Source organism: Acipenser ruthenus, chromosome 1, assembly GCF_902713425.1.
Source record: "Acipenser ruthenus chromosome 1, fAciRut3.2 maternal haplotype, whole genome shotgun sequence".
NCBI classification, from domain to species: domain Eukaryota; kingdom Metazoa; phylum Chordata; class Actinopteri; order Acipenseriformes; family Acipenseridae; genus Acipenser; species Acipenser ruthenus.
In genome coordinates, this window is record NC_081189.1 from 61484259 (window position 1) to 61505908 (window position 21650).

General features: G+C 38.0%; 1 protein-coding gene across 2 annotated transcripts in view; it reads right to left on the reverse strand.

The window, feature by feature from the left end:
- The window catches only part of LOC117420397 (myotubularin-related protein 7-like), a 32959-nt gene that overhangs the window by 1579 nt on the left and 9730 nt on the right, over nucleotides 1–21650 (reverse strand). For both annotated transcript variants that reach the window (XM_059026988.1, XM_034033817.3), the window contains exons 4-12: nucleotides 21332–21489; nucleotides 7991–8119; nucleotides 6922–7056; nucleotides 6238–6370; nucleotides 2099–2208; nucleotides 1612–1737; nucleotides 1431–1480; nucleotides 666–866; nucleotides 388–522 (exon numbers count right to left, since the gene is read on the reverse strand). In XM_059026988.1, coding sequence (XP_058882971.1) covers nucleotides 388–522; nucleotides 666–866; nucleotides 1431–1480; nucleotides 1612–1737; nucleotides 2099–2208; nucleotides 6238–6370; nucleotides 6922–7056; nucleotides 7991–8119; nucleotides 21332–21489 — 1177 coding nt within the window. The remainder of the gene's footprint in view (nucleotides 1–387; nucleotides 523–665; nucleotides 867–1430; nucleotides 1481–1611; nucleotides 1738–2098; nucleotides 2209–6237; nucleotides 6371–6921; nucleotides 7057–7990; nucleotides 8120–21331; nucleotides 21490–21650) is intronic.

Consider the following 21650-nt stretch of genomic DNA (forward strand, 5'->3'; position numbering starts at 1 on the left):
ATGCTGTTGTTTTTTTAGTCTTTTTTTAATATAACACCTTATATTTTATCTTATTTTCTATAACACATCAACAACAAATCATTTAGGCCTGAAAATGCTGGAAATGAAGCCCTTTTATAGAAACACTGACAGCACATTTAACACCCTGGATTCCAAGTGCCAGGATTAGGGAATTAGCATTCAGAACTGTTTGCTTAAATTATACATCCGACTGTACCTTCAAGGAGCAAAATTAAAAGCAAATATAAAGGCTCTGCAACAACAAGTCAATATTCATGGTAACCAAAGCGAAGCATTTAAGTCTAACTAGTCAAAAGACAGATCATCAAGTATCTGTACAGTATAAAGATAACACTAAATAGGACCACCAGATGAACCAATACACACTTGAAACAGTAGGGGGCAGTATCAGGCCGCAGGACTCCTTGGGTCTGACTGTGGTCTGGTCTATACAATGGATTCATGTAATCTGTACTGTTCTTCCACATGTGGGGCCACAGTGAATGCGTCCTCTCACGGGTTCTGTGAAGAACAAAAATAAATACAAACTCTTTCAGTAATAAAAGCACTTGGATACTGTGTTCATGTTTTTCTCTATAAATATTCTGTTTAGGTGTTCAGGTTTTGGTACACGGCTGGGATTATTTTAAGCAACACCCTCTCACCTCTGTTCTCGCCTCTCCTTCTGGCTGTTGCATATGAAGTTTCCATACTGGCAGGAGTAAATGTGGTTGTGCACATGAACCAAGAACCTCTCATTGTACTCAAAGGCACAAGGGAATTGCTCCATTAGATGCCAAACACACTCTATAAACTGGTCGATTACTGGAGAGACCTCTTTTGGGTCTCCATCCAAATGATGATACCTAAAAAGAATGAATTCTGTTAGTATTGATAGATTTTAAAGGAATTCAAACACAGCAATAAATAAAAATGTACCTTCAAATTAACTGACAAAAAGTGGTCTAACATGTTTCGCCAACAATTAGAAACTGAACAAATACAAAGCATCTTATTAACAGTAACATCTTGTAACAACTGTAAGTTAAATAATAATAATAATAATAATAATGTGGCACAACGTAAAAGGTGAGGTGGGGTGGGGTGGGGGTCTCCAACAGTTAAACTAGAGGAATTAAGACTAGCTGACATGCTAGCTATTACAAGTCAATAGTTCCTTCAGCCCCCTTATTGGTTGTGATCCACTATTACAAGCAGCTTCCAGGTGCATACATTAGGCAGTCACATGTGCCCAGGACAGCCAATCACATTAGCCAACAACAAAAGCAGACAGGATATGGCAGCAATTGAATTTGATTTTGAATCAATTTTCCTCTGGAGTCTGCTAGCAGAGTAGATGGCTTATTGTATTACATTGAAATTGGCATTCAAGGTCATCCCAATTATGAAATAAACCCCCAAAAAATTACCTGTGGTTGAATTTGTGACCAAATGATACCCAGTCTTTCTCAATAAGGACCTATACAAGAGAATATAAATGTTAACATATGTTTTAATATACATTATTTCACAAAAATAATAACACATCTTTGTGAACATTTGGGGGGAAAAAAAACTACCCCACCTTTACTTGTATTTGAACACACTTACCATGAATCCCTTTAGAGTTCTGTAGTAGGGGTCGAGCAGGAGACTTGCTACTGAGCACACCTGGGCTGTCCTGTCCCAGCCATCAGAACAGTGAACAAGAACACTGATAGCCTCCTCTGCCACTGCCTACAGACAGGCACAGAGCACAATATTAAACTTGTCTGCCCCTGCATTTCTGGAACAAGCAGGGTGCATTTAGTGTTATCCTATTGTATATGTAGTTTTAGATTATATAAATGTTTACTTGCTGATGAGCAGCTTCATATTTACTCTAACCAAAAAGTAATAGTGTTGCCTTTCTTATTACTTTTGACATTTTAAATGGGAGTTAGCCAAATAACATATTGAAAGCTTTGATGTAATTCATATTGTTAATAAATTTAATACAAAAAAGATGTTGCGGATGGTTTCAGATATTATCCCAGAATGTGACTAATCAGCTTCTGGAAGAGTAAAAGGGAATCTGAGCATATTTGCTTTGACATACCTTTGCAATAAAAATGCCAGCATCCAGGATTGCTTTGATATGCTTCAGCCAGCCTGAATTCTCAAGACCCCACAGAAAATCACCCATGGAAGGAGACTTCAGCTCACAAACTGGTGACAAAGGTTCTGTATTAACAGCCCGTTCAATAAATGAAACTCACAATATTTTCTGGGAGATGCTGGGAAATCGCCATGCAGTGTGAAACTTTTTTAAAGTGTCAACATGTTATATATTTGTTTCTATTGTTCTATTATATATTCTGTCATTTGCTATTGTATTTTGTGCATAGTCTATTCCAGCAAGTTACATTTAACAACTTGAAAAAGCTGAGGTGGTTTGAAAAATTACCAATTTAACCTGCTGAAACATCTGTCTGAAATAGAAAATCTCTATACAAAATTACTATTTACAAACTCACAGTGGACATAGCTGCAAGAAAGGTAGCAATTTCAGTTGCACACCCCTTGTAATTATATTTATATAAAAAAAATAAATAAAAAAAAGAAGAAAAAAAATCACTTAAATTATTTTTTTAATTTAAAAAACAAACAAACAAACAAACAAACACAGAAAAAAAAACATATCCTATGGTAGTAAGGCTGGTCAATAATGATCTTCACAAAAACAGGTATCACGAATTATACAGATTATGCACAACACGATATCAATCAAGTAAGAAATTCAATAGAACACAAAAGTTGGGTATACATTATTGCTCACATGTAAGCAAGTTGCTGTTTAAAGTTGTTGTACCATATCAGGACACAGACATTCGTACAATACAGAAAACTGCTGGCAAAAAGCAAGCCCCAAAGAATGAAACGTCACCTACAGCTTCTCACATGATTTCACAGTCTTACGCCTATAAATATTTACTTTGGGTATCCTGAAATTTACACAATGGGTACAGCCAGGGTTTACACCTGAAATAAAGCTACTAAATGTATTCTGACTTAAGACAGCTAAATGTCTTACTTTATTTCCCACATACAAGGCTAAACTTCCACTGCCCATTTAAAAGTAATTTGCTATATAAATGGTTTTCTACAACAGGGTCATTCCGTGCCAACTCAACCAGTGCTGTTGCCTGTCCGTCTCAGATTTTCCAAGGAAAATTCACCTGGGGGTTTTCAGGCATGATGAGTTCAGAAATGATAGCCATTATTTTTTTTAAAATGTCCCCTTCGACCTGTGACCTTGCAAATGTCAACCTAAAGTGAGAAAAATCACCCTAGGTCCAATTAGATGCTACCATCATGTGTAGCACCTCGTTCTACTTGGACTTGCATATGGGATTTGGGACTTCGTTGTTATGATGACACATTTGAAACTACCAAAAACTTATTTATAGTTGGATTTTAAAAAACAAAAAGCGATAGTAAAGTTTTGGGTTTTTTTTATAAGTTGTGGTGCCTACCTAGGGGGATAATTGATTGACTGACCAACCATTTGTGAAAAGGCCATTTGCTGCATTCTCATGCTAGCCAATCAGTAAATTTCAGACAGAACTGAAAGTCTTTGGTTTAGGAGGTCTTCAATGGCAGAGACAGGTGTATTTAAACGGTGCTGTATACAGGGAAGATTTTTTTTAAAGAAAAAACGTGAATTTCGTTTTTAAAACCCAACTAAGTAAGGTTTTGGTAGTTTCAAATGTGTCATCGTAACAAAGAAGTCCCAAGTCCCATGCAAGTTCATAACCCCTCAGCTCCAAGCTAGTGCCAGTGGAAGCACATACTGTAACTTTTTCCTCTAGATCAATCCTCAGAGAATGCAAAGTTGAAGAAATAGCCAGTTTGGATAGAACTATGTAGCACTTTAGCCTCACCAAAGTGGCCCTAAGCAATTCTTGAATGCATGACAAATGCAACTTAAATCTGCCAAAAATCCAATTCCCTGGATACCATAATATTTTGCTTGATGCTTGTAGATCTCATCAGCATCTATCCAAACATATCTTTGGGTGACTTTTTGGAGACATAAACTTGGAACAAATAGCAAACATTCAAATTTCAAGGGGGTTTAATGACCAGTGGTGGGACTTTAAACCAAATGTGTTTCGGAATTTGGAAGACTGGTACCTAAGTGTCTTACAGCAATACTTACATTTTAGGACCCACATCCCTTACAGGGTAAAGGGTTACCCTTTTTTTCTGAAAAGCCCTACTCAATACGAGTAGAATGAGGTGCTACACACAATGGTAGCGTCTAAATTACACCCAGGGTGATTTTTCTGGTCAAGGTCACTTTCTCACTTTAGGTTGACCTTTGCAAGGTCACAGGTCGAAGGGGACATTTAAAAAAAAAAAAAGCTATCATTTCTGAACTCAGCATGTCAGAAAACCCCCAGGTGAATTTTTCTAGGAAAATCTGAGATGGACGGGCAACAAAATGTCCCTTTTCTGGTTGAGTTGGGGGGAATGACCCAACATTGAAATAAATATTTGCAAGCTACTTTCTGAGAGCAAAGTCCATGTGCTAAAACAGGCAGTTTGCTTTAGCTACAGACCACTATGCAGATGTATTATTCTGTGGTCATTGTACTTAAAGAGTCAGGAAGAGCCTTGGAATATATACTTTGTCCCCAAAATGGAGGACAAATGAACGTTCTCTATTAGAGATGTGCTGACATAACCAATTTATTTTGGCAAGCGCACTGATAATGGCTTTTGCTATTTCATGGGTTGTGCAAAAAATAAGTGGCATGTTAAGTGGCCAGCAGGTAGTTATTAAATTTTGTGCCATATACTATTGTAAAACGGAGTGGGAATCAAGGTTTTACAATACATTTCTTACCTTTTATAACTGGTTCCCCTTTACTTAAGTTGAAGATCTTTTGTGTGCATTTTGTACTTAGAATGCAGATATTTCAAAGACAACCCGGAAAAGTTGTACTTGAAATATTGATAGACATACAAAAACAATTGAGCACAATACAAAGGGTTTAAATGCTTTTTAGTGGCTGTTAATACATGTTTAAAATCACAAGAGTAACTTCAAAAATCTATCTGAACTTTTTACCAAACAACATTTGCCTTTAAATATATGAAGGGCAATCCCAAAATGCTGCCTTATAAATGATAGCAAGCCACAGTAGTTATAAAGACAAATAGTAATAATAATAATAATAATAATAATAATAATAATAATAATAATAATAATAATAATAATAATAATAATACAATCCAAAGCATAAGCCCTTGTCAAGATGGGTCATGGCAAGGACAAAAATGAACTCTCACGGGTCTGCTTAAGATTTGTTTCACAGCCCTGGGACTTGCTAGCTGCTTTGAACTCAAAGAGTTGCTAAAATGAAAAAGAACAAAAACAAAGCTTCCATTTTTTTTTTTTAAAGTTACATTATTCTCATGCCCCTTCTTACTATAAATACATATTAATTTACAAACCAACTGCAGGGGTTTAGAAAAATAGTACAGAGATGAAAAGCAGATGGATTTACAGGCAACATTATTTTCTCTTTTTTAACTGAAGTCTATTTTACAGTCAGCTTACAGAATGCTTGACTTAAATAACAATGTCAAATACTTCTAACTCATCTGTAGTAGCTTCCATGACTTTACCTATCCAAGGGATTAGCCTTACTACTTAAACTGTGCGATTAGAGCTTTACCAGCTACTGACAAAATCACCACATTTTACCATTTGTACATTGTTTTATAGTCCTTATATTGGTATTGACTGTATTACAAACAATGACAAATACAAATACTGAATGTACATGGTTGAAGCTACATGTGCAATTTACAGACATGCTGATGGAAAAGTACTATATGCTTCATAATGAAGAAATAGAACCGTGCAAGAAGCAACAGTAGACAACGGAAAGAGGATGTTACGGTAGTCCTATGGTCACAATGAGCAGCTTTAAAAGCAACTACAAAACCATCCTCTTCCATACTGCCAACCACTGAACTGGTCAAATCAAGTTAATCTTGCATCTCTACCCAATGCGTATGCTTTGTTTTAGACTGCTGTGCAGCAAATAAAATGCCAAATAACCCCCAAAACAGTAGATTTCATGACTACCTCAACTCAAAGAAAACTGTATGTATCCTGAGAACAAAAAATACTATAAGAAGCATCTCTACTATCGAAGGCTGAATGTAGTTACAAGAGATTACCTTCCAGCATCTTCTGCAAGCTATTCCTCATCACATGGATGTTTTCTATACCGATGAACTGAAACTTGATGTTGGAGTAGTTGTCTTCGTTTTCATAGCCCTTCCCTGCAGCTCTGTTTGCCATTGCATTGAGCTGAAAATGACAACAAAAAGACAGCTGGTTATGAATAACATTGAAAAAAATGTGTCATCTTAAAAATAGTCAAAGTATTCAACAAAATAGACAGTAGTGTAGATAATTCCAGTTATTTTGTGAAGATTACTACCAAGTGAATTGGTGCCAGAATACATTATATGGAGTGGACCACATATAAACATGCAATATCATACTGGCTAAAATGTTTTTGTCCCTCTGGGGGTATATACAAAGGGGAATGTTATATCAGATACAAAATAAATAAATGTATATAAATACATCATCCTAAAATTCTTGGTCCAGGAGTATTTTCAGCTGTTTTCTGTATTGATTTAACCAGGAAAGCATTGTTGAGACTAAAGCTTTGTTTGCAAAGGGGGGTTCCTCTTCCTTACAAAAAAACCTTCCATGTCGCTAGAGACAGCAGTTTCATAAATGTACATACATGTATTAATATCATATTTGTGTAATCTACTGGTAAGTTACAGCGCAATCATTTTGAATACCACTGCACTAAAGGAAGCATGTCTTTCTTCAGATCTACTCACCTTTGGTCTGGTGTCCACCACATACATGAACTCACTACCGGGATTTGCCTTCATGATAGCCTGCAGCATCTGCTCATCTTCCAGACAGCGAGCACTGAAGCCTGACAAAGGCTGGCTGCTTCGGCAAATTGAGGCCTGCATTACAACAACAAAAGTGCTGTTACCAAGTCCCAGACTCCAGATCACACATCACACACACACAGGATGTTGCCAATCACACATTCAATTACAGAGCTTGACTCACATATTATTAAATTATGGTGAATAGGCTGAACTGCATTATCCATATGTCAAGGAGTATTGCACACTTTTGAGATGATATCTCCAATGCTCAGTACTTCCAGACTCTGGATGTGAGACTTGTTCATACTGCTCCACCAAACAGTATTCTTTTTTATTAGCACAGTGTTTATACATATCGCTCTTAGGCAACATAAAAATTGAATACCAAGTATATACTGCAATACATGTCTGGTGTAAACTACTAAGAAATACAACCATCAAAGCCCAATTTACCACCAATATTTTTGGTTACGGAACAACTATGTTCAATAATTCCTTTAGAGTAATATTATTTTTGGTCATAGTTTTGGTTATTAATACATTTTCTCCCATCCCTAAAACTTGCATGCATACAGTATGAGATCAAATTTACGGTATGCATCGATACACATTTAAATGCTTTGAAAACAAAATACTTTTAATCCAAAGGGAATATGAATTCTGATGAGAATCTAAACCAGAGTGCCTGCCCCTAATTTCCCTGGCCCCCAAGGATACAAAAAGATCTTGAGCTTCTGTCTGTGATCACAGTTGCATTTTGCCCCTTTTTTGTACTTTATGAATCTGTTACTCAAAAACAATAATTACTCTAGTGATTAGCTTGTTTAGCCATCGTAAATCGATTTCCCCCCATCTAGCAGAAAGCAATCCATGTGATTATTAATGTAAATGTAACATGTGCATCCAGCTAAACCACTCTGGTTTTTAATGAACAATCTGGTGCTACTCATGGAGTACCCAGTTTGTCAACAGCATCACACAGGAAGTAAAACATCTACTGACTTACGTGATTATCATGATTGTAGTAGGACAGGGTAGGGAAGCGTCCTCTGCTCCTGAACTTGGAACTCCCTATTATGATTGGTGGAGTTGCCGATGTTGGTGCATAAAGTACAGTTGGGTAGGTATCACAAACCTGGGCAAGTTGAGAAGTTCATGGTTACACTTGGGTATTGTTTAGCTTTCTATAAGCCTTTTAACTTTAACTTTCTCTATTCTACAGTATTATTATTATTTATTTCTTAGCAGACACCCTTATCCAGGGCAACTTGCAGTTGTTGCAAAATATCACATTACAAAATATCACATTACAGATCAGACCAATTTTAAAATACAATAAAGTCAGTAGTAAGAGCAAATCAAATAAGAGAATATAAATACAGTAAATAATTATATTTGAGAGCGATGTCGACTAAGAGCTGTTAAACATAGTAAAAATATTTGCTTATAAAAGAGTAAATTCCATTAAGAGCCAGTAGTAAGTATAATAAATGGATAACATCGATTTCAAATAAGAGCAATTACAAAAAACATGAATACGGTTTCCTTTAAGAGTAAAATCAAGTACTAGATACAGAAAATATAATTATAATTGAGAGCAGTAGTAGAATACAGCAAAGTGTGGAGCAGTTAAGTGCAAGTACAAGATGATGCAAGTATTGATACATCTCGCCTCGTTGAGTTTTCCGGTTCATCATGAGTCAAACAGATATACTGGAGGAGTTTCTTATTCAGAAAAGCAGATGTGACTTGTTTCCTTCACATATGGTGCATGATCAATTTACATTGCGTTTCCATCGTGTAAAAAACCTGGGGCCAAGTGACGGCGCCTTAACTAGATTATTTGAACCAAGCTGCACATACAAATGTGTCAAACAATAACAGCTAAGGTTAAAAAAATACATATTTATTTTTAATTTTATTTATTTATTTATTTTTTAAAATGGCTACATCCTTGTAAATGTTCACTTTTTATAACATTAAGTTGACAGACATAAACAGTGAAGTAAAAATGTAAATGTTTAAAAAGACCCTGCATCAGTGTTCAACATTCATAGTTTTGTAAAGGGATGGAAATAAGAACCCCGTTGCACAGCAGTTTGATCTATTCCTGGTTTTACTATGAGTTTAATAAGACACACCTAGTGTTACCTATACTCAAGCTCATAGTAAAACCTGGAATGGATGGTCCATCTCTGCTGTACATGCATTCTTTTTCAATTAAACAATTTGACCTTACCTAAAAAAAAAAACAGAAACCAATTTCCAGCCATCAAAATGCTACTTGAAATTAACACTGAATTAATTTTAAAAAGTAGCATCGAGAGTGGGCTGTGTCTGCAAACTAAAGGCTGCAGGAATCAAGAGTTACCTGCTCACCTCCATAGAAGTAACCTATTATTCAAATAATTGGCTAATTGGCGTCCGCAGACGTACACAATGTGTGTACTATTGGTTTGCAAAATTTCAGCTTTGTAAGTGTGGACTCGCATATAATCTCGTGAGATTGGTTGAAGCAAAACAGACATTTTAAGCTTATAAGGTTGTCCTGTTTATTTAGGGGTAGTAATGAGCAAACGGAAGCAGATATGTTTGGTTGAAGCCTTGAAAAAGAGCAAAAATCTTTCTTCTGATGATCCAGAATGTCAAGAGGGTAAAAAATCAGTAAAAGCACGAACTGTCTGTTTCTGACACTAACGGTGGTGGAGTTTTAAGCACCAAAAATACATTGGTGGCATTGAACGTTAGTACTGCATTATCTGAATTCTGCTGCTCTTCCAGGATTGAGCACAGTAAGTGCACATTTATACAAGTTTCATTTGTATATTTATTTTATATTAAAATGAATAATACATTTCCCAATCATTAACACATAATTGCCAAGTTGTGTTATTATTACTGATGTTTTATTTTTTTAAACTGCCCGTTAAAAAAAACGTGCAAGATAAAAAAAAGGAGGTATGTGTGAAAGGGTAGCATTGTGGACCCAGGTGTTATTGGTAGGATAGAGACTCAGAGACAAGGAAAGCTGCAGTTAAGCACTCACGCATACTTTTAATAAACAAAAAAACAAAGTCCACAATACAAAACAAAACACACACAGGCCAAAATCAAGGTTTTACTGAACATTTACAAATAACACACAGTAATACTCACCCAAAAACTACTCCACCCAGAAAGGATTTCTCCTTTCTTATATGCCATGTGGCTGGAGCCTAATTAATCATCAGTTTATCAATTACCTACTTAAGGCTCCAGCCACATTCTCACATGTATTTCGGCAGTGATAGGAAATTAACCCCATCCCTGCCAACCACTACCAAAATAACACACAATACTATTTATAGACAGAGCCCTGCCCTGCCACAGTATGTTGATACACCATGATTAAGGGGTGAGTAATGATCCAGATCTTTAGCCACTGATGATGTAAAGACACCTATAAAACCTGCTGAATAGGCGCTCTCCAGGACCAGGGTTGGAGACTCCTGCCCTAGATGAAGTCTGTATTTCAAATAGGTTTATTTGCAGCTTTTATTGTTGTTGTGGACTATTTGGCTGCTTTCAGTGTAGTTGCTGTTCTGTCTCAATGGCAGTGCGCTTTGTTTATTCATTTTTAGAAACTGAAACGTGATGTAATTTGATTGCAGTTTTCTAATGTGATCATGTAGGTGCTTTGCAACTCAGGAAAGAACAAAAATGCAGCACTCTGATAGGCTGAAACAGTTTACAGCATAGTGGTGGAGAGTTGTTATCAGCATGATGGGATGTCGGTATGATTCAGTTTTGTGTACCATGTGGAAGATTTCTGGGGGTGCTCATGATTCAAATACCGCCATCTTGTCAGTGGAGCAGAACGACACTCGAGTTAGCTTCTACCAAAATAAATAAATAGCCTATACGCAAAATGCCCAGTCTCCTGCATTTTCAGTACTACAGTTTGGTATGACAGGCATCTGGTTAGGATCAGGTGACAACCGAACACTGGTTCTGACCTCTCACAACCAGAGCGGAATTTAGTTTACTGTGTATAATTACTGTTGTAGTAGGTATTTTAGGTATGTAAAAATTATGTCTTAATGGTCTAAAACAAAATAAAACATGTCTAAAAAATGCTTCTGCACATGCAGGGGTGTGCAATTTTTGAAAAAAAAAAAACTTCTTGTCCAAGTAACAAAATGCTAGAAAAATCTACTTCTCCTTCTTAAAAAGCTACTTGCCACCTCCCTGTCACACAAAACACAAAAAAGTAGAATATAAAACTTTTGGTTTTATTTAACAGTGAACACAATCAATCAACTAGTGATTAACTGGGGCGGATCTAGCCTTGTAGCTGGACTGGTTCACTAAATTCTTCAAGATGCACAAAAGGTTCCCTTTGACCCCACCTCACCTCAGAAAATTGACAGGTGTAGGATGTAAACACTTTTTAAAATGTTTGTGTTTAGGTGCTAGACTTCCACAATTCAGTTTTCAGAACCTTGCGTGTCTCTCTAGAAATATACCCAGAGTGCTTTTCTAGCAACAGAACGAACATAGGAAAAATAAATAAATAAAAACTATTTGTCCAACGAACAAAATATAAGGCAAATCGTGTTGTCCACCAATCTTCTTGTCCCGGGTGTCGGGCAACATGAATTGCACACCCCTGATCAGCGTTCCCTCTAAGCTTTTTAGATGCTGAGAAACTTGCCGTTTTGACTGAGAAAGGGTAAATTATCAGCCAGAAACTTTCAGCCAATGTGGGGGGCGCGGATTGTCAGTAAGGGGTGCGTGTGCAAGAGTATTTTGACGTTTCGGAATTCAGAGGAATAAAACCATTTTCCATCTCCTAAAATAAATAAAATTACTCGCTCTTTCTGCTTGCACTGCTCACAGTCAGCCAATCACAGCTCACCTCTATGCATACGCAAAGGATGAAGGAGGGAGTTGTGTGTCTGTACTATTTTTTTTTTTCTCGATAGCTTGACTGACATAGCAACAGTAACTAGGGCTTGAAGAGGAGGGTGTGGTTAACGACGTTTTGCGAACAGTCAACGAGTAGTAGGGTGTCCTTGGCTCACCGCGCACCAGCAACCCCTGTAGTCTGGTCAGGTGCCTGCGGGCTTGCCTGTAAGCTGCCCAGAGCTGCGTTGTCCTCCGACACTGTAGCTCTTGGGTGGCTGCATGGGGAGTCCGCAGTTTGAAACACGCTTTGGAGGACAGTGTGTGTTCGTCTTCGCCCTCCCAAATCAGCGCAGGGGTGGTAGTGGTGAGCTGGGCTTAAAAATAATAAGACATATCAAATTGGGAGAAAATAATAAAAAATAAATTGGCAACGACTAAATTTAATTAAAAAAAAAAAAATACTTGATTGGCAAAAACATGAAGCCACACAGTATAAGTGAAACATTAGTTCTTCCTGCTGCAATAAAAATGTGCCGGATCATGCATGGAGACAAGTACGGTGAGGCCCTCAAGTTGATCCCTTTATCACGGGACACTGTTGGGAGGCACATAGATTTAATCTCTGCTGACATTAAAACGCAGTTCATAACACGCATCCATAACACGCATCCATAACAGTCCGAAATTCGCTATAGAACTGGATGAAAGCACAGATGTGGCGAATTTAGCCCAGCTTCTTGTATTTGTACGATACTGTTACGAAGAGGAAGTGTGTGAGGAGTTTCTGTTTTGCTAAGCACTGGAGGGGAGAGCTACAGGGGAAGCTATTTTCTCTGTTGCTGATGAGTTTTTCACCACAAACAATCTTTCTTGGACTAATTGTATTGGAGTATGCAGTGACGGGGCAGCTGCTCTTGTTGGACACAAGAAGGGGTTCAGGGCCAAAGTGCGTGCTGTTGCTCAGGGTGTAACATTCACGCACTGTATCATACACACGAAAGCACGTGCTGCAAAAAAATTGCAGCCTGAAGCAAACAAAGTGCTACAAGATGCTGCAAGTGTTGTGAACTTCGTAAAAGCAAGAGCACTGAGCAGCAGGCTCTTTACCATTCTGTGTGATGAATATGACAAGCTCCTATTCCATACAGAGGTGCGCTGGTTGTCTCGCGGGAAAATACTGAAGCGCATCGTGCAACTGAAAGACAAACATCGCTTTTTTCTGTTGAAAAACAACCCCACACTCGCAGCACACTTTCTGAATGAAATGGCTTCTCATACTGTGCTACCTGGCTGACATCTTTGACAAACTCAACGATCACAACTTGTCACTTCAAGGACGGAATAGCAATATTTTGCTGCCGCGTGTCTGCAAAAAACTTGTGCTGTGGAAAGACCAGTTTGAGAATGGAAACTGTAAAATGTTTCTGTGTCTGAGTGAATTCCTTGAGGAAAATGAGTTGAATCATGGGCTTATTCTCTACTCACCTCGAAAAGCTTCAGTGTCAATTTGCAGATACATTTCAAGAAACGACAGAAGAACACAACTGGATTCGGAATCCATTCAAAGCCAGCATATCAGCGCTCCGAAATATTTGTCAAGAAAGGGAGGCATCGTATAAAACGCTTGCGCACCGCTGGTATAAGTAGTGGTTAGGGCTCTGGACTCCTGACCGGAGGGTCATGGGTTCAATCCCAGGTGGGGGACACTGCTGCTGTACCCTTGAGCAAGGTACTTTACCTAGATTGCTCCAGTAAAAATCCAACTGTATAAATGGGTAATTGTATGTAAAAAATAATGTGATATCTTGTAACACTTGTAAGTCGCCCTGGATAAGGGTGTCAGCTAAGAAATAAATAATAATAATAAAAAACACTGGCGTCTGCACAGCCTTCAATTGTAACCATCTTGAGAAACCCACCCTTAAGTTCTGACGTGCATTTTTAGAGAGGGAAATCAGCAAATCAGCTGCAATAGAGACATAAATATGCTTATGTCAACACTTTGCAAGAATGCTCTCAAAATGTATGTTTACATCGAGATGTTGGGAGTCTCAATTTGAGGTTACTATTTATTATAATAACTTACGAAAGTTAGTAAACTGAGTGCGAAGGCTGTTGCCAGTTATTATGAAAAATGAGAGCACTTTAGCCTCAGGGGGAACACTGCCCCTGACATGATGCCAGGAATGTCACTGTAGTCTAGCAACCTGAGCAGCGACTACATGTAAAGGTTAGCTCAGGGGAACTCTCGAGTGAGAATAATAAACGGTTGCATCAATTTAGACGTTTGTCACAGTGCACGGGGCTGCTACCTGACCGGAAACAGTAAGCATGCTATTTCCGGGACTGCAGCCAAAGATGTAAACAATGCCACCAAGTTTCAGAATATATTAAAGTTGCCTGAAGCAGTTCATCATTCCAAAAAAGTGCTTAGTTATTTCAAGTGATGCGGGAAGATCCAGAACTATGAAACACTTAATAGTGCTGAATTTTAGAAATACTTAAAGAATCTTAAATCCAACAACAAGCCTTTTTCAGTCTTCAAATTTGATCTGGGAAGATCGGAAACAGCCCAGCAAGGTCCAAGACATCATACAGGTATTGTTAAAGCATATATAGACTTGATACTTTACATAACAGTAACTTCCACAATATAAAACCTGCCTTTGACGTTGGTTTTCACCAAGTGAGCACAGTTGAGAAGACTGTGGTTCAGCACAGCTGCTAGGTAAACAGTGGAGGAAAAATGTTTATTACTGAAGATAAGGAACTGAGTGATGTGTGGGAACTGACCTTGATTGGAACACTGGCGACACAAAAAGAAACATAGCTTGCAAAAACAAGGTTTAATGTCACACACACGTTTAGATGAGATATATTAAAAGACAAGGTATTTGAGAGTGCATTTGAGAAGCATTTAAGATCTTCCGTGCAGGGCTGCAGAATGTTCATGCCCACACACACAACGTGTGCCGAAGGTTTTGTTTGGGAGACGAAGATTATTCACATTGTCACTCAAAACAAATGCACACTTTTCACTTTAATTATCATTCTCTGCTCTGTTTGGGTGCATAAACAAGATAACAAAGATTTATGAATTGTATTACCCCGCATGCCTCGTACTCGCAAACACGTAATACAGCATCGTGGTAATACAAGCTTTTTGCTATTTTGTTACATTTTGTACTCCTATCCTCCATTTCAAACTTATAAATAATGTTATAATTTTATTCAGTCATATTTACGTTGTGGTATATGGACTTGGCATTGGGTAAAGTCTAGTGAAAGATGGATAGACCCAGAACCTCCAAGGCTTCAGAGCCTAGAAATCGCTTTCATTCAGTGGTAAACCCACTGTAAGTAATATGGAATTTTAAACAAGTGTTGAAAGATCTGACATTTAAATCTAATATTAAGACAGTAACACAATATGTTTATGTAAACCTGAAATAAATACAATTAGAAAATAAATAAACGATTGTGTACATTGTAAATACAAACTGAACCGTGTCACGGTCAACATTGTCTCTCAAGAAAATCTCTCGCGGCCATGATTTGCAATCTTCCTTATTCTTGATTTTTAAGCGTATTTCATGTCTGAAATTAAAAAGATGTTATCCCGAAGGTGATTGGGCTACTCTTACTCTCTACAAAGACAAAATTTAAATTGGGAAATCAAAATTTTGTGCACTTAGACCACCTCATATTTTACCTATGACAAGCAGAGATCATGAAGTATGCCTGTGCAAATACCATGAAAATGTACAACTGCTCCTTGAAGGTGTTGGACAGGTGATTACTTCACTGCCCAAATCAGCCAAAGAAATTCGAAGTCTCGCTGTCTGCAGCATGGAATCTACTTCATGTGTTGACACAACTTGTCAAAACTGCGGAGCAGACGCAGCAGTGGATCTTCTACATAATTTAAGTGAAGATAAGGCAGTATCTTATTACCAGTGGCAGACAGTAGAGGATGGAAGGGTAAAGAAGATACTGGTGGATGCCACTACAGAAGAGTCCAAAGATGACCGGATAGGGCAGCTTGAGCCTTTTTGCTCGACATGTTTTTAATGCTAGACAACAAAATAAAGAGCGAAGATACCTAAAGGAAGTTCTGAAACCAGGAGAAATAATTCAGCAGGCAGACTTTTCTGAAAGCTTCCAACTGAGACATCAGCGAGAGAAGATGTCTGCACATTGGTGAAATGAAACTAACCATATTTACTGCAGTAATTTACTACAGAAATGATAGTAAATTATTGCACAAGTCATCTTCAGTCGTTTTGGATTAACTGTCCCATGACAAATACAGTGCGTTTGCCTTTAACAAGGCAAGTATTAGAAACGTACAGCAAGAAACTACTGTGAACAAAGTGCATTACTGGAGTGATGCATGAATCAGATTTCAGATCACCAGCTACAAGGAGCTTCTTTGAATGGAAAAGGTCCATTTGATGGTGTTGGTGGAGAAGTCAAGTGTTCTGTGTGGAGAGCCATCTTGCATAACTGTGCAGATGTCCAGAACACAGAAGATTTTGCAAAGGTTGCACAGGCTGACTGCAAGAAGATCCATGTCCTCTATTATTCCAGACTTCAGACTAAAAAGCACAATGGAAATGCTGCAAATGACATGGCAGAGAGTAAAGGCCATCCCACATACTTAATCTGTGCACTTTGTTCAAAAAGCAAACAGCACTACTATCTGAGTAGCAAGAAATTCATGTTTTATGTTGCAAGATATGTGTACTGACCACCAGCTCTTTGAGCTCCAAAGTAACGTTAATGCGCAGTGGCATAACTGCGCCTTAGGGTTGCCACCTGTTCTGGTTTTGCCTGGATTGTTCTCTTTTGGAGGCAGCTGTCCAGGGAAATCTGCAAGACTTCCCTGAACATGAAATTGTCCCTTTTTTTTGTCAGATCCCTAGTACTACAAGTTCTGCATCCATCATAACAAAATGCATTTATATGCTGTTCTCCTCTTTTCCTGAATTATGAGCTATACTGCTACCCATGATATATTGCATGCCCCTTAAATTAGCATTAGCACGCCTTATGTATCATACAATAGTCAGTTATTGCTTTTTATTGGCTAGCTACACAGCAGCATCAGCCAATTAACTGTGCACATGTTCAAGCGTTACATTGCTTGTTATAACTGTACTTTGCAACGTTGAGTAGAAAACTTAGTGGAGTTTCGAGGATTTAATAAATTTAGCTACCGTGTGTACAGAAATACAATGGGTGGAGAAACCGACAACGAAACGTCCGATACATCCCAGCCACCAAAAAAGAAGTGTAAGCGGTTTACATCTTACAGTCAAGAATGGGAAAAAAGAGAAACCTTCAGAGAGTGGTTAAGGTCGACCCAAGGAGATCCCTATTCAGCGACCTGCGTTTTATGGCCGGCAAAAATCTTAGTGAAACATGAAGGTAAAGCGGCGCTTAAGAATCACGACAAGACCCAAAAACACCAAAAGAATGTGCAGTCAAAACGCAAAAATCAGGCAATTGCTACCTTAATCATAAAGAAGGAATCTGCAGACGAGGACAGAGTTGCGGTGGCAGGATTAACATCTGTATACCATGGTGTGCAGCACGGACATAGCTACCTTTCAACTGACTGAGGAAATAAGGTTAGTTCAAAGATATTTCATAATTCAAAGATTGCTACAAAAATATGTTGTGGGAGAACGAAGAGTGAAGCTCTGGTGCAGAATGTTTTGGCGCCATTTAGCCAGGACCATTTAGCAAGAGACTTGAAAAACACACTAATTTGCTGTGTGTTCTGACGCTTCAAATTCTGGACACTGTAAATTGTTCCCATACACAGTTCAGTATTTCAGCAAAACTGAAGGAGTAAGCTATGGATTACAAGAAGAATCTAGCAGAGCTGTTTACGAACAGATTGTGCAAATGACCGAAATGAATGGCCTGTCACTCAGTCAGATTAGCGTGTATGGTGCTGACAACGCATCAGTTAATTGTGGGTGTCACAATTCAGTTTTTCAGAAGCTGAAAGAGAATGGAAGTTTATGTGCAGAGATGGTGAAGATTCCGCAGAGAGCAATGAAGATAATGCTTCTCTTTCTGAATGTTTCTTGTTATTCTTGCACAATCTAATGTGAGAATTTAATTCAGCAATTCAGAAGCTAGAAAGTAAGAATGCTACCATACTGGATGTACATTCAGTGATGAATCATCTACGAAGTCAGTTAGTCTCAAGGCGTTCTGACAAGTTCTATGGCAACAAAGCTAAGCAAGCTGTAGCAGGACTTTGTGAAAACGAGCAAAGCGAATTCAGAAAACTTGTTGACAACTTCATTGAGAAAGCCATTCAGTACTTGGAAGCCAAGTACAATTTTGACGATCCAGCTTTGTCTCAGGTTGGCATTCTGCATCTGGATGAAGGAAGTAATATACAATGGACTGACATAGAAGCACTGATGGACAAGCTATATCTGAGCATTGATGAAGACAAGCTCTATGGAGAATTTACTGTACTTAAAGATGTAATCACATCCATACCTCAAGATCTGACACCAGACAGAAAATTGGTTGATTTTTTTCACAAGGAAGCACAAGCAACTGAATTACTAAAGGTTGTTTCTTTTTCTCAGTTCCTGTCAGTAATGCATTTGCAGAACGTGTTTTTAGTCATATGGAAGATGTATGGTCAGATAAAAGGAACAGGTTGTCGGTTGCTGTGGTCAAGTCAGAACTTCAAGTCCGTTTGAACTTTGGAAAATGATCATGCACTGAATTCAAAACATTTATCGAAGAACAGAAAGACCTTCTTTGTGCTGCAAAAAGAAATGACAAATACACGTGGGAACTGGGGTGAGAAGGCAAATTCATGCACATCATATTACTAAATTATACATTTATTTAGCATATTGTGTTTTTAACCTGATTTTAACATTTTATTAAAAACTAGCTTTTGCCGCTTATTGTGAGAAGTAATTTCAGAGACAGTATTATTAATAATTACCCTGTAACTCCTCACAGTACTATTGCTTCCTTTACTTCCCAAAAAGCTTAAATCACATTATAAGGCAGTAGAGCTATAGAGTTAATGGCAGAAATGTTTTTTCATAACTAAAAGACCCTACAGTTAGTAAGCTGTATAAAGATATATGATACAGCATAGCATAAAAAAGACGTTATCAAATAATTTATTTATTTTAGGAAAAAAGGTCAACTAGAAGTGAGTCAAGCGACAGCCAGTACATCTGCTTTATAGGTAGGAACTATTGCTTTGAGGCTTGTATAGTCATACATGTGGTCAGTTGGATATTGGTTTCATCAAAGTATATATATATATATATTTTACAAAATGTTGTCCTTGTCAAAGTATATGATTTTACAAAACGTTTTCCTGTTTTTTTTTTTATAAGTCAGAGGTGGCAACCCTATTGTGCCTTCAAGTGAGCCCGAGACAGATGAAAAAACAGCAAATCATAAACAGCCCATAAACAGGTGACTAAGGCTGGAGACTTCGTCACTGTCAAATATGTTGCGAATAAGACAGAAAAATGTTACTTAGCAGAAGTCAGAAACACTGAAATTAGAAGAAGAGCTTGATGATGGCCATTTGCCATAATTCTTAATAATATTTATTTTTTTAAAAATGACAATTTAACAAAAAACACCAGCACTCAGGTTAGAATAAGTTTTTTCCCTCTGCAACGTCCTCTCCAGGACGTCACCTCCGTGACGACATTAGCTTATTTATACTTTAATTTATTTAAATAGTTGTACAAATTTACTTTCATGAATTATATTATTAAAAAGCATATACCTTACCTTAATAAAATAAGTTAAAAGTTTTGTTTACAGGTTTTTTGTTTTTGTTGTTTTTTTTCATTTTAATTTAGTAGTCACCAATTATTTCTTGTATTTTCTCCCAATTTAGAATATCCAATTATTTTTAAGGTTAGGCTCAGATCACCGCTACCACCCCCACCTTGACTCAGGAGCGGCGAAGACGAATACACGTTGTCCTCCGAAGCGTGTGCCGTCAGCCGACTGCTTCTTTTCACACTGCAGACTCACTATTCAGCCACCTCGGAGCTACAGCATCAGAAGACAACACAGCTCTGGGCAGCTTACAGGCAAGCCCGCAGGCGCCCGGCCAGACTACAAGGTTCGCTAGTGTGCGGTGAGCCAAGGAAACCTTGGCCAACCCTAAGCCCTCCATCCCTGGCGGGCGCTCGGCAAATTGTGCGCTGCCCCCTGGGAGCTCCCGTCCACGGTCGGCAATGGGATAGCCTGGACTCGAACCGGCGACGTCCAGGCTATAGGGCGCATCCTGCACTCCATGCGGAGCACCTTTACCGGATGCGCCACCCAGAAGCCCCAGTTCACAGACTTTTTTAATTGTAGACTGAAACTTTAAAAAGCCTTTTTTTTCCTGCAGCCCCCTCCATGACACTAATAAAAACTTGCCTGTTTAATTTATTTATTTTTTTTGTTTACTATACATATAGTCACGTAAGTTGATGTTTATTACAAATACAATTATGAATAATAAAATTACAATTAGGATGAAAAACTGCCTCTGAATGCCCCCCCTCCCGTGACTCAGGATACCGTGGAATGCCCCTGCCCCAAAGATTTTGGAGATTCTGCTACCCTGCCTCAATGAACACACACTAGCGGAGTATCCGATGCCCTCCCAGAGATTAGGTAACTAATTACTAGGGATGGAATTTCGAATAGTTTCCTATTTGAATTCATGGGGTCCAACATTTTGGGGTAAGTACTTGCTGTCTGCTTAAGACATTTCTTAAATTCTTTAAGACTCCTGGAAGGAAGCTTTTAGTGCCTTTGTTGGCACCGATATTGTCTGAACCATTGATAGTTTCTGTTTCTCAAAATAACTTTCTTTTATTAAAAAAAAAGAGGTTTATCTGCAACTTCTTTAACAATATCATTTATTTGGCACTTAACTTTCCGCCACTAAAATAGAATAACCGATTGTGACCTTGCTTCTCCGTTTTTAACATTGACAGTAAAGCCAAAAGAAATGTAATTAGGGTCACATTTTCGTGATCTACTCAATGACTTGTATGTAGATGCCTGAACTCAGTCATCCTCGTGATTCCTCTTCCACGTTAATAAAGTAATACTTCCTCACCCACCTTATTGAAGTATTCTGATCCACCACACTAACACTAACTTTCTTTTAGCGTTACGGCAATAAATCTCACGTGTGTCGCAAAAGTGTCTTGCTGTAAATTAAAATGGTTTTTAAACTCATTGCTAATGACAACGCCCACTAACACACACATTACAGCATCTGTTTTCTGCTAAAAACACACAAAACGTATTCATTATACGGTAAGACACACCTGAGATTTATTGGTCCACCTGTGTGTCGCAACACTGAGTTTGGGAAACACTGACATACATCATTTAGTTTCCTTACACCAGCACACAATGGATAGAAGGCAATACTGACCCCATAGTCCCGGTTTAAATGGGTGATGTACCAGAGTTGAATTGGAACTCCCATTCGGTTATATTCAGCCTTGAGGTCAATAAAATTCCAGGCCTGTTCTCGGTCTTCCTTATCCAGATTGGGGTTGAAGGAGAAGCAATACAACTCCTCATATTTCTCTGAATGAAGAGAAGTACCAGAAATCACTTTCATTCTGAAGACGTCTTTAATTTTCATTATATTCTAAAATCATATTATACAATAATGTTTTACCTCTTGGTATATGGTTTAACACTTGTACACAATATTCAAGGTTAGAAATATTGATAGCTAATAAAAA